At 40.6% G+C, this 20,134-nt stretch overlaps 1 protein-coding gene across 8 annotated transcripts in view; it reads left to right on the top strand.

Annotated features, from left to right (window-relative positions):
- The window catches only part of LOC132097958 (probable voltage-dependent R-type calcium channel subunit alpha-1E), a 146,306-nt gene that overhangs the window by 57,532 nt on the left and 68,640 nt on the right, over positions 1-20,134 (top strand). For 7 of the 8 annotated variants that reach the window (XM_059503993.1, XM_059503997.1, XM_059503992.1 and 4 more), the window contains exons 3-4: positions 9,952-10,218; positions 19,861-19,966. In XM_059503993.1, the coding sequence (XP_059359976.1) occupies positions 9,952-10,218; positions 19,861-19,966 (373 nt within the window). Of the gene's footprint in view, positions 1-9,383; positions 9,734-9,951; positions 10,219-19,860; positions 19,967-20,134 lie in introns of those variants that run through there. The other variant, XM_059503998.1, reaches the window with a different exon arrangement.

Below are 20,134 nucleotides of genomic sequence, written 5' to 3'. Positions count from 1 at the left end.
TCCAGAATGCGATTGACCGAATAGGTGGTCTCCCCATCTACGAGTCGCGGCGGGGGGGGAACCGGAGTAGGCGGATTAATGGCAGAATGAAAAACGGGCTTTATTTTGAATACGTGAAAGGCGGGATGAATTCTCCTGTACGCAGGAGGGAGTTTAAGGCGGACTGCCACTGGACTAATGATCTTGGTGACAGTAAACGGGCCAATAAATTTGGGAGCCAACTTATTAGATACGGAACGGAGAGGAATATTCTTGGTAGAAAGCCACACTTTTTGACCCACGACGTATACGGGAGGCCTTGACCGGTGGCGATCGGCTTTGGCCTTGGTGCGCGCCCCCACCTGGAGTAGAGTCTCGCGGGCTCTAGTCCAAGTGCGGTGACACCTCTGGACGAAGGCGTGAACGGAGGGGACCGCAACCTCGGATTCCATACTGGGAAAAAATAGGTGGCTGGTAACCTACACTACACTCAAAAGGAGATAGGCCCGTAGCTGATACTGGTAAGGTATTGTGGGCGTACTCCACCATAGACAATTGTTGGCTCCAGGAGGAAGGATTCTTGGAGACCAAACATCGCAACACCCTTTCCAAATCTTGTTTGGCTCTCTCGGTTTGACCATTGCTCTGGGGGTGAAACCCTGAGGACAGACTTACAGTCGCTCCCAGTAGTCTACAGAATTCTCGCCAAAATTTAGACACAAATTGGGGTCCCCTGTCGGAAACCACGTCTATCGGGAGGCCATGTAAACGAAAGACGTGGTCTACGACGGTCAACGCTGTCTCCTTGGCTGAGGGTAATTTGGGCAAGGGACTAAAGTGGGCTGCCTTCGAGAACCGGTCCACCACAGTTAAAACTACCGTGTTGTCCTGGGAGGGCGGGAGGGCGGTAATAAAATCTAGAGCGATGTGGGACCAGGGTCTCAAAGGAACCGGCAGCGGTTGGAGTAACCCATCTGGGGGCCGATTGGAAGTCTTACCAGTGGCACAAACCGAGCAAGCCAAAACAAAACTGTGAATGTCGCGAGCCATAAGTGGCCACGAGAATCGTTGCTTGACTAAAAATCTAGTACGGTTAACCCCTGGATGGCAAGCTACATTAGAGCAATGTCCCCACTGGATAACGTTGGACCTTAATCCCTCCGGCACAAATAAGCGGTTCGGTGAGCACCCGGGCGGAGGCGTTACCCCTTCTAAGGCCGTTCTGACCTTCGATTCGATCTCCCATGTGAGAGTGGAGACCACGAATGTCTCAGGAAAAATACACTCGGGAGTGGACGGGCGTTCGGAATGGTCAAAAATACGCGACAAAGAATCGGGTTTGATATTTTTGGAACCCGGGCGGTACGAGATAGTAAGGTCAAAACGTCCGAAAAAAAGTGCCCATCGAGTCTGCCTGGAGTTCAACCTTTTGGCGGTGCTAATGTACTCTAAATTCTTGTGGTCAGTCCATACTATAAAAGGAACCCCCGATCCTTCTAACCAGTGTCGCCATTCCTCCAATGCCATCTTAACTGCCAACAATTCTTGGTTACCAATATCGTAATTTCGTTCTGCCGGAGATAAACGATATGAAAAATACGCGCAAGGGTGGACCTTGTCGTCTAAGGGAGAACGTTGAGATAACACCGCTCCTACCCCCACCTCTGACGCGTCGACCTCCACCACGAACTGACGTGTAGGGTCAGGGGTAATCAGAATAGGGGCTGAAATGAAACGGCTCTTCATTTTGGCAAACACAGCCTCAGCTGTGTCTGACCACCTGAACGCAGTCTTGGCAGAGGTCAAGGCGGTCAGAGGTGTGGCTAGTTGGCCGAAGTTGCGAATGAAACGCCGGTAGAAGTTAGCGAACCCCAGAAACCTCTGTAGGGCCTTACGGGAATCTGGGCTTGGCCATTCTACCACAGCCTTAACTTTCTCGGGATCCATGCGTATTCCCTCAGTCGACACGATATACCCCAAAAATGGAATTGACTGTGCATGAAACTCGCATTTCTCCGCCTTGACAAAAAGCCCATTCTCTAGCAACCTCTGAAGCACTCGTCGGACATGCTGCACATGTTCCTGGAGAGAGGAAGAAAAAATCAATATGTCGTCCAGGTAGACATAAATGAACTGATCGATCATATCTCGCAGCACGTTGTTGACGAGTGCCTGGAAGACCGCTGGGGAGTTGGAGAGCCCGAAGGGCATCACCAAATATTCAAAGTGCCCTCTGGGGGTGTTAAAAGCAGTCTTCCATTCATCCCCCTCCCTGATCCGAACCAAATGATACGCATTGCGTAAGTCCAGTTTTGTGAAAATTGACGCTCCCTGCAACCTCTCGAAGGCCGAAGACATCAACGGTAAAGGATAAGTGTTCTTTACCGTGATGTTGTTCAGTCCTCGGTAATCAATGCAAGGTCGCAGTGATCCGTCCTTCTTCAATTCAATTCAATTCAATTCAAGTTTATTTGTATAGCGCTTTTTACAATACAAATCGTTACAAAGCAACTTTACAGAAAATTATGTTTCTACAATATTTAGTAGTAGCTAGTAGTTTGTGCACGTTTGACAGGATTTTAGAAAAATAAAAATAATAATAATAATAATACAAGACGTAGTCAGCTAGATGATGAACTATCAATATTATTAATTAATAGTAATTTATAGGATGCAGTCACACATGTAGCAATATTTGTTAGTTCTGTTTGTTGATTCAAGGTTAGCATCATCTGGGGTCCTCTGAGGGTCAGCATCATCTCTTCTCAGGTGTTCTGGATCCAGACTGGAGCTTGTGTAAATCCTAGTTACCACGGGATGTAAATCCCGTGGCAAAACATAGAAACAAAATAGAGACATCATTAGCATAGCTGCTGATCCAACAAAGTAAAATTAGTTTAACCCAAGCTAAAGAATAAAAATGCTTCTTTCCCACAAAAAAAGAACCCCGCCCCCGCAGGAGAAGAGGAAGGGCGGATGAATTTAGAAGCTAGAGAATCAGAAATATATTTCTCCATAGCCTCCCTCTCTGGAACAGAAAGTGAATAAAGTTTGCCCTTAGGCGGAGACTTACCTGACAGTAAATCTATGGCACAGTCGTAAGGACGATGCGGAGGAAGAGAAGCAGCACGAGACTTACTGAACACTTCCTTCAGATGGAGGTACTCAGCGGGCACGTTAGACAAATCCACCGCCTCCTGTAACACAGACAAAGACACAGACGGACAGGCAGACACTAAACAAGACTCATGACACTTTTTACACCAGGACAAAATGGAATTAGAGGACCAGTCTATTTTGGGGTTATGGAGGAGGAGCCAAGGGTGCCCGAGGACAATGGGTGCCAGGGGAGAGTCAAGGATGTGAAAGGAAATGGTCTCGGAGTGATTGCCAGATGTGATGAGTGTGATGTCTTCAGTAATGTACGAGATGGTAGGGAGTTGCTGTCCAGTGAGGGCGTGAACCGTGATGTGGTGCGGAACGGGTCTGAGGGGAATGTGGAGCTTGTGTGCTAATGTGCTATCCATGAAGTTCCCCTCTGCCCCAGAGTCCAGTAGTGCTTGACAGTGGTGTGTCTGTGCTGACCAACGCAGCCTTACCGGAATGAGCGTAGATGATGATGATGATGGTGATGAGGTCTTCTCGGCGGAGATCCCACCCGATAGTAGCCTCATGCGTACTACCGGGCCTGGCCCTTTTACCGGACAGGCATGGGCTTGATGTACCCCCCCCCCCCCCCCACCCCCGCAGTAAAAGCATAGGCCCAGGGACCTCCGTCTCTCCTTCTCCTCCCGGGAAATCCGAGCTCGCCCTACCTGCATGGGCTCGTGATCGTAGATGGGGCTGGCCACGTCCCCGCCGCTGAACCGCACGTCTGCCGGTCCCCTGGATGGGGTGTTGAGTAGCCCCTCCTCTCCATCCGTGACAGACGTGCATCGACCCGAAGGGCCAGCTCAATAAGTCCATTGAGTGACGGGGGAAGATCCAGTGCGTAGATCTCCCTCTGGACGCGGTCAGCCAGCCCATGCAGGAACATGTCCCACTGCGCCTCCTCGTTCCAATGGCACTCCACCGCCAGGGTCCGGAACTCGATGGAATAGTCCGAGATGGATCTCTCGTGCTGGCATAACTCCGCCAGCTTCCTGGCCGCCTCCCGTCCTGCGGCGGCCCGATCAAAGACCCGTCTCATCTCGGCGGAGAGCGCCTGGAACGAGGCGCAGCATGGGTCCTGGTTCTCCCACACCGCTGTTCCCCACAATGCCGCCCTCCCAGAAAGCAGGGTCAGAACAAAGGCCACCTTGGCCCTCTCACTGGCAAAAGTTCTAGGCTGGAGGGCAAAGTGCATATCACAGCGGTTAAGAAAGGCTCTACAAAAATCGGGCTCACCCGAGTAAGCCTCCGGGATCGGGAGGCGTGGTTCCGGCTGGGAGGGGCCCTCAGACGGTGCTGGTGGAACAGGCGGTGTGAGTGGCGCAGTGGGAGCTCGTAATAGCTGGAACTGTTGGGTGAGCTCGGACACCTGCATCACCAAGGTTTGAACCGCGCGACCAGTGTCGTCAAGACTCCTCTCCTGGGAGTCCATCCTCCGAACACTGGCGCTGAGAAACTCCTCGAGGGTGGAATGGTGACTACTCGCTGCCTCCATAATGGTCAGATCGTTCTGTGACACTGGACTATGAAGGACAGGAGGCAAAAGCAAGTTAACAGAGTTTATTATAATATTTGAGATGATGGTAGGTTGGAGAATGACGCAGGAACCCCAATGGCAGCACAGACTGGTGAGTAGGTGAATTGAGTGCGCTGATGATGATGACGGCGGCGGTAACTCCAAGTGAGGTGACGATAATCCGTGAGCGAAGGTAATGATCCAACAGAAACCGAACAGGAGACAGAACAAGGCAGGAACACATGAATCAGACATCAGACACGGACGACCTCAAACAACGATCTGACAAACAAGAGACGAAAGACAGGGTGTTAAATAGGCAGTTGGAATGAGATGCTCCTGCACCCACATGAAACAATCAACATGACGTAACATGAATACAGCTGGAGACGGTGCATTCATGAACCGTGACAAACAGATTTGGATAAATTTAGTGTTACTTCACTTATAGATCCTCTGTGGTAAATGGGTGCCATCAGAATGAGAGTCTAAACAGCTGATAAAAACATCATAATACACAAGTAATCCACACAACCCCACTCCATCAATTAACATCTTGTAAAATCTGTGTGTTTGTAAGAAACAAATTCATCAGTAAGATGTTTTTTTTTTACTTTAAACCATTCCTGTAGGCTAAAATAGAGTTCTTTGAGCCATAATATTCAGGAGAGAAATATGCACAGATCAACACTGTTTACAAGCGGAAACAGTCCAGAACTGCTCTAAACAAGTATGTCAGTGTATCTTGATGTAAGAGGACAACAACAAATTGACTTTTGTACTGGAGGAAGCGTTGGATTATGGATTCAATAATGAACTTTCCAAACATGCAGACTGGAGTTGTGTTAACTGTCTGTGGGATAGTAACTATTAAACTATTAGTAGTATCCTGTAATAATAAAAACACCATAATCATCGGGAAGAAGGAGGCGGGAACCGGCGGACAATCAAAATGAAACTTTAATAAAGTTTCCCTCGCGGACGACTGATGCACACAAATAAAAACCAAAACATAAAGTAATGCCCAGGCCTGGTCCTCTCTCGTCCTTCACTGTCGTCGCTCCAGTTTTATATCCTTCCATCTCCTTCATGGGACTGGATACCGGTGGGTCGAACAGGTGTCGTTCATCTCCAATCACTCCACCGGCCTCGCTCGTTCCCACGTCCCTCGGCCCCGCCCCACTCATCACATATCCCTGTAAGAACTTGTGTTTGCTCTGGAAGGATTATTTACAATCGAGGTATATATCTAGATTTCATTTGAAAATCGCCTTGTAAGTGAGTGTGTAATTCCTGCAGTTTGGACATTTGGATTGCCTATTGCACATACCTCATGCCTCTGAGTGTGACAGTGAAATGTACGTATAAGATTACAGCTGTGAAAGGTGTCTTTTTGTTGAGCAAACCTTGTGCATCCAACAACAGGAGGGAGAAATTAGAAATTCAACGGGGTACAGTCACCATGGAGACCACTATTAGGATGACAAGGACACTATATTTTGTGGGAGCGGAGATGTCTTGCAGGTTCATGCCTCTTGGTTAGCTTTTAATTAGTTGGGAATAAAATACAAAACTTAAACAGAGAGGTCAGGGTCTGCTGATTTACCTTGGATTGAGGTACTACTAGAACTGTCAAATTAACTGTGTTTTTCTGTGATCAAACACAGACCCGTTGATCAGAAGTAGGAGGAGGGACAGAGAAAGACAAACACAAAGACAGAGAGACAATTACCAGTCTAGACATTACGTATTTTAAATGATTTCTTTTATCATTAAGTTTATGAAATGAAATGGCTTATGAAAGACAGTGGGAATCTGTCACTGGAAAACAGCAACAAACAGCTAGCATATACATATATATATATTTTTTGCCATATTTGACTCATATCTGTTTATTTGTTCATTATGTCTACAGTATGAACTCATCTTACACACAAGGCTTCACTATGTAGTGAATACTGAATGAGTAAACAAACAAGCAGTTTCAAACACAGTATGATGAAAATATCCTCTGATTTTTAAAGACACAAGGAGAGGCAAAATTCAAATTTTCTTTGCTTTCCTCTTACACAGCTCACAACAAAAAGGAAAACTTAAATAAAATAGTTCAAATATAATAAGAAAATGTAGCTATATGTTATTTTGTTTAAATAAGTATTATAACACTGAGATTCTAGTTTTTGTTAATATTTTGAATTAGATTTTTATATTTTCAGCTTTCATGTTCATTTTTATTAATGTTTTAGTAATTTTGCTGTGTTTTTGTCACTTTTATTAGTTTTTATTGTTTTTCAGTGATTATAGAGTTTTTTTTATTCATTTTAATTTCAGTTTTGGTTTTATTTATTTTGGTAAATCAGTTTAAACTAAATGATAATATGAAATGATTTCAGTAAAGTTTGACTTCAACATGTTGCTAACCTACAGTACCTGTAATGGTGTGATTCTCTAGTAAGCATAAAACAGTATAAAGCTAAATATGTTTATAATGTCTGCCTAGGATTTTAATTAATTAATTAATTTATTTACTGAGCTCTGTGCAATGCATTCTGGGACTGCACTCTCTGTGAACTATACATTTGATTCTGCCAAAATAAGGTGTCTTAAGAGGCAACTTAATAAAGTAGACTACCTTGATGACTATGACTAGGTTTTGGAACAGAGTAACAGTTCCTCTGTCAGCACAGTCAGGCCAACTGCTGCTCTGACCCCTCCCATGCTTTTCATAAGCCTTATTCAACAGAATATAATGAAAACGTGTTGACATCTGATGAATGCATATGGCACAGTACTTCCCCTGTGCTTCTTTCATTCTACCATTGTCTTTTTCTCTCTCCGACACACTTTCTCTCATTTTGTCACCTTTGCACACACACACATACGCTGTTTTTTTCCATCTCCTCCATGGAGCACAACTGTACATTCACATTCTGAGTAATTGGCCATTGAGGATGGACACTGGCAGCTCACTGTGTGTGTGTGTCATTTTATTTATAGTAGACCTCAATATAGGGCACCTGTTTAAGTGTACTACTTTACCTACTCATCTCAGCTGGTGTACACTACCCAGATGTATCTTTAATTGGGGCAAAAATCACCATGTTCCACACAAGCACACCCTGAAGACTGTGAAGATCTTTAAAGTCATCAAACATGAAGCCGTCAACTGTATTTCATATTTTCATAATCTGTGCTTCCTAAATCATTCGTTTCTATTCACTTTTGAAGGAGAGAGAGGAGAAACGTCTTTTCATTCATCTTTCTGTGCTGTTTTGCGATAATAACCTCAATCTGGAATGATCTACTGGCTCAGTGGACTATTGCTGTTTCCATCATCATTTTTATTAGCCGCATCCATTTTCCCTCCCTTTTCCGCTGTGTGAAATCTCTCACTTTGCAGTTGACTATTATTAGCAGGTCCTTTCGGTCTTTTAAATTGTTCTGCTCATTAATTTTAAGCAGATTAAGTGACATCATGGAATGCCTCACTCCTCACATTTTGTTGGGTGCGGTTGTTCACTATGGATAGTTTATCTGTAGTGAGGTAGAGGTGCTGGACTTCTTAAAATTAGAATTAGTTATTTTTTCTTCTTCTTTATCTTCTTTTTAATGGCCCAACTAGGAAAGGAAGTGATAAAAACCTTTTATTGCTGTTTTTATTGCCTCTTCAACAAATGTAAAGTGGTATTATTTTAATGTCCCAATACGTATAAAACAGAAAATGGTAAAATCTCTAGGCGAATTTACTAATATAGTATGACAAAAATGACAAAAACTTGTAAAATACTTTTTTTTTTGTTTTTTTTTATAAATAATGTTGTGACATGTTTAAGGAGAGTACAAGGTTTAGTTCAGGTTGATTTAAAGACAATTGCATCCTGTATTACACCTGCACAAACATCTTTGAACTCTGACAGCTTTGTTCCACTGATCCTGTCTTGTCTTTTTGTGACAATTTGTGTCGTTACCAGGCCAACAAGTACATTCTCTGGCACAAGCCTGTCAGTAGAGCTTGCACACGCGCTGGAAGTTTTAAACACCAATTATCTATGAGCTCAAAGTCAACTCAACAAGCTGCTCCCAGAATAGAGACGCTTGCACTTGGTACAGGTGTCTGTTATGAGTGAAAAAGATGTTACAATGCTTGAAATTAATATCCCTCAGACATTCTGAGTTTTTCTTTATTTGACGTGTAAGCTAAAACATTGAGGACGGGACTTTTATTCATATTTTACTGAGGTAGAAAAATTTAAGGGCGTAGTGACGTCAGCAAAAAAGAAAAGCTTTTTTTATGATGTTTTTATTTCTTCCTTTATATTTTGCAACAGCGCGAACCGAAGAATAGTTCAAATAGGCCTTTATTAAGAAAAATTATTTATCCTTTTAATTTCAAGCCAACTTTACTTTGATGTAAAAGGAACTACGTAAAAGAAAGTCTCAAACGAGAAGACGTTTTAAATATATTTTAGTCCTGCGGCTGGTTTACGTAGTGAACAGTTCAAACTTTGTGAAATTAAATGCTTTCATTCCCCTTTGTAATCGCTCGTTGATTGACAAAACTTGAATGTTGACGCTATATCCTAACCTACGGTATTAAGAAAAATAAAGTAACCTATTCGAATCGTATTTGCATGTCTGTAGGGGTTATTTGTCTCGCTTTCAGGTGAATTTGCGCACTGTGTCGTTTGGAGAGGCAGCACGCGCTCAGACACATTCGCGCTGTGCATGGTGAGGGGTGGCCAGGCGCGCGAGAGAGCCAACCTTAAACAAACCACATCCGCGCCTCACAGCACACACAGTGAAGATGGAGCTTGTTGAACACTGTCGTTGACGCGTGGAAAGATTAAAAAAGATACAAAAAAATTAGATTAAGTGAGATGGAAGAGTGATGAAAGAGGTCAAAACAGACCCGGAAAGATTTTAAATCGATGGCTTTTTAGTTTTACCACGGTGTACTGAAAATGGGAGCTGATTTCTACTGTTCCTCAGAAAAGAGTATGCACTCCTCCTGTTAAAAATAACATCTTCATGGGATGTACGACTGGATATTGGGATTATAAACGGTTTTATTCCCCATTTTGCCTTCAGGTAATGTTACTTTTGGTGTTTTGCCGTTTGTAGGGATGTCTGTTGGAGTAAGATATACGTGTTGCGCGTGCTTGGAGCATTGAACGGTCATTTAATAACACGTCGTTTGTCATAGCAAAGAAACTCTTGCTGTTCGGATGCTTATTTGCAGTTCACTGTGTGGAAGTAAACACTTTTTTTGCACATGACTTAGATCTCTCTGTTTTTGCTTCACACAGAATGGCTCGCTTCGGAGACGACGTTCCCGGTCTGCTGGGAGCCGGGGATGGGGGTTCGGAGCGCAGTCGGAACCGGGATGCACCGGCGGTATCCACAGGTGGAGTTTCACCAGCCTTCAAACAGACCAAAGCGCAACGAGCCCGAACCATGGCCCTGTACAACCCCATCCCGGTCCGACAGAACTGCTTCACCGTCAACAGATCGCTCTTCATCTTTGGAGAGGACAACATCGTTAGGAAGTATGCTAAGAAGATCATAGAATGGCCATATCCTTTTGTCTAAACGGTAAAACACGTCCTGCCCCCTAAAACACACGCTAGATGTTGACAGCAACAAGTATTTTCAAAAGCGCATGCAACTCATGTTTTCAGTTCTGCTGATCTAAAACTCAAAATTGTTTAATCATAATCAAACTCTTTTTTTTAAATTTGTTACAGTCTCCTTAAAATCTCGACATTAATTTGAGTTCACTTACTTACATATGGCTCATGTAAAGAAACTTTAGGGTCATAGTACTTAAAAAATTAATAAAAAAAAGTGATAAAAAATGACTATTAGTTAAATATTCATTTAACTATAGTAAAATGAGGCTTAAAGTAAAATATCTCTCTCTCTCGCTCTCTCTATACGAGTATAGCATAAAAATAAGCTAAAAAGAGTTTAGTAATTAAATAGGTTTTTTAAAAAGACAATTATATATATTTTTTATCAAATATTACATTTCTAAGAATTTGAAGCATGTTTTAAAATTATAATTTTTTTAAAGATTTATTTTTGAATATTCTCTTTCTCAGTGACCCACAACATAGTGATTTGCATGTGCACGATCTGTTAAAAGGTTTGTGCATGAGATTGTACTCACTGACCTGTTAATGACACAAAAGCAAAACATTATGTATTCTACTTGTAAATGTATTGAAAATTTCAAAACACTTCTTGTTGTTTTACACTACATAATTCATTGAACTGACTTGCTTTCAGGACCATGGACAGAGACCACGGACATGAACATTCAGCTATGTTTTCAAACTTAGAAAAAATCAGTAGCCTCAGGAGCAGGGTTTTACAATTCAGGGTTAAGAATATGTTTTAGCATTACAGATTACAATCTGTGTGTAAGTGTCTTCTATTGATGATGGGGGGGGGGGGGGGGGGGGCTCTATTTATAATTAAGGCTCCGTCAAGATGGTTCCTGATGATGAACAGACATATAAACAATCATTGATGATTTTGTCAGAAGAGGGAGGAGAGATCTACAACATAATCCTCACAGGAGGTGTTTGGACGCTTGTCATTGAATACAGACTTCAAAGTGCAACAGTGTGATAAAAAAAAACCTTATCTTTGATGCAAATGAGATGAGTCAGTGACAGGAGATGATAAGTCCATCGACCATAGTTGTCACATGTGTGCACTACTGGAACAATTGTTGGGTTTTCATTTGCCCTTTTTTAATGTCACAGCAGACTGTCCAGACAAGACCGTGTGGCTTAGCGTTTACTTAAATTAGGCAGAGCTCAGTGACTAACTGTAAAGGATCAGTAAATGCCTTCCTGTAATCCAGTTATCACATAGTTTGCTGGTTTAAAGCAATTGTGTTTGAGATTTAAGGTAATTTTAGGGAAAAGTAAGAGTGTTGTTTGATGAAAGCCATTGTCAGGTGGAACACAGTATGTACTTATGTAGATATTACAAGAATTCTATTGGACTTAAAAAGTCTTTATTAGCCCTTCAACAATTTAAGGCCTTAAAAGGTATTAAATAAGAGCAAAAAGTCATGACATTGCAAAAAAATTACTATTTTTGTCTTGTTTCCCAATACAAATATCTTAAACACCCTTAAATGAAGATACATATACTTTAGATGAAAAATGAAAATAATAAGGCTTATTTCTTGACAAATGTATCAAAATTAAGTGAGCTTATGCTTTAAAACATGAGCAAATAATTCTGAATTGGGAATGGAACTTGTTCTTGGCTTAATCATAACTTAATTTTGATTGCTTTCACATAAAACAAGACTCATTATCTTATGTAATTTTCTTAATTAAATGTTTTTTTTTTTAAATTTTAAACACTTGTACTGGAAAATTTAAGAATCTTCAAACATTTTTCACTGGAAAACAAGAAAAAATACTAAGGATGAGTATCACTTTTTGCAGTGTGATCAGAAGGTACAATAAAAGTGAATCCCATATTATACCATTCATTCCCTTATGCTAAAACCTTCAATACCCATAATGCACTTTTTGGTGCCACCCATCTGTTTATCCAATTGGCTGTGGGTGGGAATTAAAAAATGCGGAACTTTTTGCATCATCAGGGAGACTTATGAAGACAAATACATTTACATTTACATTTATGGATTTAGCAGATGCTTTTATCCAAAGCGACTTACAGTGCATCCAGGCTATACATATTTTTTTTTTTTACCAGTACAGGTATGTGTGTTCCCTGGGAATTTAACCCACAACCTTTTGTGCTGCTAACGCAATGCTCTACCACTGAGCCACAGACAAATAAATGGGATATCTGAATATGCATGTAACATAGAGAAAAAGTACACATTGTTCATTTACTTATACTACCGACTTAGTAGCAATACAAAACTGGTTGAAAATTGGTGGACCTACTCTTTCAACATCCAAAAATATAGCTGTATGGTTATTTGTTTTTTATGTTTTAAAAAAGTTATTTTTGAGTGACGTTTGATGTCAAATTTGAAATGAGAAAAGCAGCTATTTGCTCCCACATCTAAAAACAAATGTTAAAATGCCAAATGGGTATGCATGCTAAAAAGAGAAACTTCTCACTATGCAGGCGAGGGCTGTTAAGTGTGAACTAATCTGAGCCTTACACAGAAGTGTAATTACCAAAGAAGGGAGACTTTCAATAATGTGTCAGTGTATGTGTTCCCTTGTTTTCAGCTGACTCCAATCCTGCCTTGTGTTGAATGTCATTCCTGTTGTTTTGAATGCCACTAAGGAGGGATAAAATTAGAGCGGGCACATGCTGCGATCAAGTGACAAAAGGTTTGGTTGTTTATTGATGCCTGTTGTAAGACAGTAACATGCTTAATGTTAAAAGCTGTTCAGCAATCTAATGATGAAAGATGGAGAGTGATTGAGGCTGGTGATATCATGGAAATGTGCTTGTCTGCGCTGATTGATAATTCTTTGTGCGTTCCCTCTTTCATTTGTGACATCGTGACTCAGAATGTGTGTGTGCCCCTGCATAGTAAATTCAATTATAGCATCTATCTGGCTCTCTCATGTACCTAATGGCCCACTTGTGACATAATGCAAGTGTCAGTGTCGGCGATCACTTTAGGCAGATTTTAAGCATATGGTCACACATCTCTCGCTCTTAGACAGAGAGCTTCAGGGGACTGAAGAGACAGAGGCTCTGCTAATGGTGTGGTAATGACTTGGCATTGCCCCAAAATAAATGCAAGAGTCTGTTCCTCAGAGAAAGGAGCAAACTACATCCCTATGTGAGTGATTCTCAAGTGTATTACAAGAAAATATCAAAAGCGTGATTAAATATATGTTGTAGACTCAATATGTTTTGAATTTGGAGTCATTAAAAGCCAATAGTAATACGTTGTGAGGAATTTAAGAGATTTGATCCAAAACCCAGCAAACTGCCTATGGAGGGAACACTTTAAAGCATCGTAAGGTGGGGCACTGAGACAAAGAATGTTCTAAAAGGTAGGCATCTTAATTATGCTACCTTTCAAGGTACCTCGTTTTGAGAAAGAAATGAGAAATTCAAGGGTGAGAGAAATGTTGATTAACACGTCAGAAACATTGTTATTGCCCAGCTCTATTGAGATAAGTTGTTAGTCATGTTTTTTTTTAGTTCGGCATGAAGAGATATTAGCTACTGTATATAGGTTTTCTAAATCACTCACTTAAGAATAGGGTGACCATACGGCCCATTTTTATGAAACACGTCCTTGCCAGGATTTCTATATCGCCTAAAATATCCAGGTTTTGGCTGTTTGCACTGCAGATCGATCATTGTATGACATTCACAAGAGCTATAGAGAGCAGAGCAGAAATCTCCTTATGCTTTCTAATTGCTCTCACGTTACTTTGGTGTTATTCAATGATGGTGAGCAGCTATGCTTCAAGTCGAACAAACAAACACGTGCGCATATTTGCATCGCCTTGATCGTTCTCTGTTGATCTCACCTTCTCATGCACCACAGTTGGCTGATTATATACAATACCTGCATGTTATTGGTCAAAGTACTTTGGATGTTTTAGGTAATATAAAAATCCTGGCCAGGACATGTCCCATATGAACGGCACATATGCCCACTCTACTTAAGAAGATTCATGATGTTTAGGATAGTGGTCGACCTATATATGTCCAAGGCCGTTATTTCGGCCAATGTTTGGCATTTTGCAAATATCTGCATTGGCCGATAAGTTTTTCTGCTTGGCCAGACTTTTATTTTGATGGCGCTGAAAGCAGCAGCGTCTGAGCACACAGTGCTCGCATTCTCCCTCTTGTTCGCTGTCGTCATTAACAGATTTGTGTAATACAGATAGAAGTATGTCTAATAATCAGATAGAATGGTTAAACAAGGAATTAATGTATACAAAATGTATTATAATGATTGCTTTTATATTATTAGTAATAGGCAAACATTATAATATTTTCTCATTTGCTGTCAGCATTAAGCAAATATGCATTTATATCATTTAAGCAAATCTTTGAATGATTAATGAACATTTAATATCACAAATCTAGCAAACTTAGTCGAATCCAGCTGTGAGATCTTGTGAAGTGTGCATTTTTTATCCAGCATGGTCTTAATTGAATGCGTTAAACTTTAAACTCGTGATTTCAAAATATGCTGCGCTATATGCATTTGCCCACTGTCAAATTCATGTAATTTTCTCTGTGTGTTGTATGTAAAATGAGTGTTACCCTGGTTTTATTTGAAAACTATGGTTCCCAATGCACACAAACTTCCCAGAATACTGAGTGCCCTGTGTAAACAGTGTTTACTTCATTTTTTTATTATATTTTTATTAAATATTTATTTTATTTGTCATCTAAAGTATAAGTATGTTTATTGTACACATTTATTTTTTAATTAATTGACAAATGATTTAAAACTTCTTAAATACTAATTAATCTGCTTTATATCGGCTATAGACCCAAAAAACAATATCGGTCGACCACTAGTTTAGGATGCTGCCTTAGTGTGTGTTCACACCAAATGCGAATAGAGCGTCTGGCGTTTAGCGGGGCGCGCTAGATGTGAATTCGCCTCATTTGCGCGTCTAGTTCGCACGAATGATGCGAATTGAGCGTCTAGCCCAATACGCGCGTAACGTGCAAATGGTGCTTTTTGTTTGACGCGAATTTGCGTCTGATGCCCTAGTTGAAAAATTTGAACATTCGCGCCGCATTAACCAATCAGGAGCCTGCTCAGGAGTCACTCATTCAACATGGAGGAACGACTGATGTTGTCAGTGAGCAGTCACCCTGAGCTATATGACACAAGTTCATATATCTATTAAGACAGGAATAAAAAGGACCTCGCTTGGAAGAGTGTGTTGTAAATACACATTTCACTTTTGAATCACGTACACATTTATCGACCCGCAGCCTTCCCAAAGTTTTTTACAACTATTTTTCCCCAATATACAGCTACTTTTCACTAACAAGATAATGTGTTTATTCAGAGGACGTGTGCAGGAAAAAGTGGAAAAGCCTCGAATGCTCGATCAACATCAGCCATCTTGCAAACAGACAACCGCCTAGCAGTTGCCCCTCCCACAAGAAGCGGATTTCGCCTCGGACGCGGGTCAATTTCGCTTCAAACTCTTGCTTTCTCTGCGCGTCTATTTCGCTCTAGACGCGCGAATGCATTCAAAATGTTCAAGCGGCAAACTAGACACGGGTTTGGTGTGAATGCAACATTATAGAAGCTCACTCTTCTGCCATATTTGTAAGCTTTATTTTTTGTTTGTAAAATGTTTTATTTTAACTTTCTCCTGTTCTGAATGTGTGACAGCACCATGCATTGATTTTCTTTTTCAAATACATAAAATGCAACATGTATTTTGAAATACAGTGTAATGAACATTATTGTGTAAATAAGTTCATATGTCTAACCCAAATACTGCATTTCTGTTACAAGCATCCTAAATGGATGGTACTTGTTGTATCATGTTTCATTGTATGACAGCTGTGGCAGACCAGGAAAAGTATTACCTCCTGGCATGTCTCATAATTATAATGCAGCCAAACAATATAGGGAACAGCTGTTGAATAAGACTTTTCTAGGTGCATTTTGATTTCAAACAAAGATATTGTGACCTTCCCAAGGGCAAATTAGCTCCCATGCTAATCTGTCAACTGTTTTTTGAGTGTTTTTCTAGATGCTGATTACATCAGTCAAGATGTCATCGGGATACTAGTGTTTATGTTGTTATGGTTTCCACAAGGTTACACTGAAGCTATTCAATTTACATTTACATTTAATAATTTAGCAGACACTTTTATCCAAAGCGACTTACAGATGAGAACAATAGAAGCAGTCAGGTCAACAACAGTATACAAGTGCCATGACAAGTCTCAGTTAGTCTAGTATAGAACGCATAGCCAGGTTTTTACTTGGTGTTTGCTGCTCCTGTTTTTGACAAAAATAAAGTTGAATCTCCATGAGTGAAACAAACTTTAAAAAAGCCAATTTTGCTCCAATTTAGATGCATGCTTGTCTCCCACACAGTGTTCATTTGTATGGGAGGAACAATCAGCATTTGCATGTGATAGTATTGGACGCTGCCCAATATTGCTAATCTTGTGTCTTTCTGATAATGAGCTTTCCTTTTTTAGATTTACTAATGTGATACATCATGGGATTTTATCAGAGCAGTAAGTTTTAATTGTAGACTCTTGAAATACATCTGAAATCATTGGCTTTTCAAAAGGATTATTGAAGCTTAAGCTTGTAAGGATTCGTGTTATATCATTAATACATTTATAATAGATTTTTAATTAATTAATTAATTTAGCAACCAGTGTGTCTTAACCAGGTGCAACACAGCAAGTTTCCATCAACAAGTGATTTGTCTGTTCACACCAAAAGCAAATATTAAAGATTAGACGTGAACAACCAGTCAGAAGATATTTAGTGTTTTATGCACAGTTATGAGGAGATTTTGGACCAATGAAATAAAATTGATTGGTGTGGCACATCAGGAATAAAAACAAATACCAAAATGTTCTGTTGCCATATGGACTATAATTAGGGAAAAATAGATTTTTATTTAGAATTTTTATACATTTAATAAATTAAATGTAATTTTTAAAAATTACATTTTGAATTGTATTTGTCTGTTGTAAATGAAATCATAATAGATAGCAAACTTGTGAAAAAAGACACACCTCTCTTTATATACACACAAACATGCACACACATAGCCTGTGGCATAAACAAAGGACACAACGGTTTGCAAAACAGCATGTTCACGAGCCCTGTGTGGTGCAGCAACGACAACCTGTGTGTGAGAGCGGTAATTTAGGAAGGCTTTGTTTGAAGTGCTGCTCGACATGGGATTTGAGCTCAAGCTGATGGAGTGCTGGGAGGAGGGACAGAGATGTGTCTAGAGAGAAATGCAGTCATTTGGTGAATTGGAAAACTTATCGATGTAGTCATTGGGGAAGAACATGTTTGTTAGGCTGTGGGTGTGTAGGCAGTGAATGTCGCAGAGGGGTGGAAGCACGTGTTGTTGCCTTTGTTAGTGACGCACATGGGAAGGAGATCATCTGGTGATATCATTATTTGGCATCTCGATTCCTGAACTGGGCCGGTTTGGTCAGGTGGTCAGGTGGACAGGAGGTTGGTTGTGGTGGGTCGATGGCATCTGGGGGAAGGACAGGGGCTTAATGAAGCGAGTGGGGGTTTGCTGCTTGGCCGGTGGGGAAGCCGCAACTGTTCGCCCCTCTGATCCCCTCTGTGTGGCTGAGGGAGGAAGTACCCCACCGTGCCCATGCTTACTCAATAATTGATCCTGTCAATCGGCCCTAGGCCTCCCTCCAGTGAACAGGAGAGGGAGAAACAGAGGATGCGGTGGGAGGTGTTACGGATCTCTTCATTTGCCTTAATCAGGTTCAGAATTTCACCTGATGAATGAGAGTTCTAAATTCAAATAAAAAATGAATCCTGTTTATCGTGCCTGGTCTTATTATTCTAAAGAAATAAGTTTGCATTTTGCTTATTATTATTAAAGAAAGAAAGTCTGTGAAATGTTTCTTGAGCACCAAATCAACATATTAGAATGATTTCCGAAGGATCACGTGACATTGAAGCTCAGAGTGCCAATGAGTTCACTGTGGACTTCTCAGAATGATGATGTAGAAATAGAAACTATTTTTCCACGCATTTATTCTCCGTATATCTCCTAATCACTCTTTCTCTCTCTCATTCTCCAAGCTTTCATTGGATTGAATTGCAATTCATTCTTGTTGCCCATTGAAACTGTATCACATTCCATTGCCACTACTTGCACTGCTATTTTGAAATATATTCCAGCAAAATGTAGAAATAGACTGAGAGAGCTTGGAAAAGAGAATTTGCTGATAAAGTCGCTGAAGGTAATGGCGATACATGTGATCCTGTGGCTGGACTATTCAATATTGCTGATATCCTGAACTTATTTAGAACTGTTTTGAAGAAATATTGAGTATCGTGTGTACAATGAAAGGATGTTGTGTAGTCAGTATTGATTGCACGAATGCATTCAGCTGTATGTAGAGAACACTGATGGCTCAGAGACCATATTAACTCTGAGTACTGACTTATGGCAGACAGGAGAGAGCCTGTTGCCACGGATACCGTTCTCTCTCTCTCTCTCTCTCTCTCTCTCTCTCTCTCTCTCTCTCTCTCTCTCCCCCGCTGTCTCTCTATTGCTCTTTCTCAGATAGCAATGGCTGTATTCTCTCGTTCCCTCTATGTTCCTCTCACTCTCTTTTGCTCCTTATAAAAGCTAAGATAATGTATCCACCTATTAAGTTACCAGCAATTTTTTTAAAGAAATACTGTGAGAAATGGCAACATTATAGCCAAAAAGAAAGGCACACAAGAGAGAGAGAATTTCTCAGAGATCTGTCCTATAGCTGCCTGTTCTATTTGTACTGAACTTCTTCTATATTAAGCAGATTTAGGCTCTTTTATTTACCATTTGTTTTTCCATCCCCACACACACTGGCAGATATTGCCAGCTGCCAACATAGCAAAATATAACATTTCAGTACACATGCAAATCAGAGGCTGACTGTGAACTCACAACCAACAGGGGTCCTGAAAACATCTTGTGAACTGCTGCTCTCTTTCATTTGACAGGACAAGGCATTGGTCTTCATGCACTTGTTAGCTGTGTGTGTGTGTGTGTGAGGGAGGGAGAAAGAGAGCAGATCTTTTAAACATGGACACTGAAACATGCTCTAGGGGTCCCTCCACCATGAAAAAAACTGGAATTATTAGGAAGTACTTTTAATATTTTGGAAGTTTCTATAGTGACTATAGATTTTTTATTTTTAAATGACAATCCATAGTTGTTTGTCAGATTTGTGAGTGAATCATTCTCTCAAGTCATTTCTTTTTTAATTCAAACAGGTTCACAAATCAAATAGGCTGTTTTATTAATGTACTATTAGGACTGAGGAACTAGGATTTTAATAATTCAATTGTGTTTTTTTATGGTCAAGTACAAGTAATGACAAATTAAAAGTTTTTATAAACTCAAGTATAGTATGTGCTGTTTAACTTTTCACAGTGAGCACAGTAACAGGGTGTGATCTTGTGTTAATATGCATTCCAATGGCCAAACATCAGTTTCACAATCTGTCTCAAGTACTCTTCCTTAACATTCTTCCTCAACTCCGTTTGAATATATGATCCTGGCCACCATTATTGCCAACTGCATCGTCCTGGCCTTGGAGCAGCACCTGCCTGGAGACGATAAGACACCCATGTCAAAGAGACTTGTGAGAATACGCCTACAGTCTTGAATATACATATATAAACTACACATGAAGCATAGCTATCCTTGTCTCCTCTTTCAGCTAATTTTAATTTCAAGTTTTTCATTTTTCATTTATCCAAATCATTTGTTAAAAATCAATCAATTTGGCCTAGTTATCTACTTATTTGCA

This window comes from Carassius carassius, chromosome 21 (genome assembly GCF_963082965.1).
Source record: "Carassius carassius chromosome 21, fCarCar2.1, whole genome shotgun sequence".
Taxonomy (NCBI): domain Eukaryota; kingdom Metazoa; phylum Chordata; class Actinopteri; order Cypriniformes; family Cyprinidae; genus Carassius; species Carassius carassius.
Note: the sequence above shows the minus strand (reverse complement) of the source record. Positions and strands in the feature narration are given on the sequence as shown.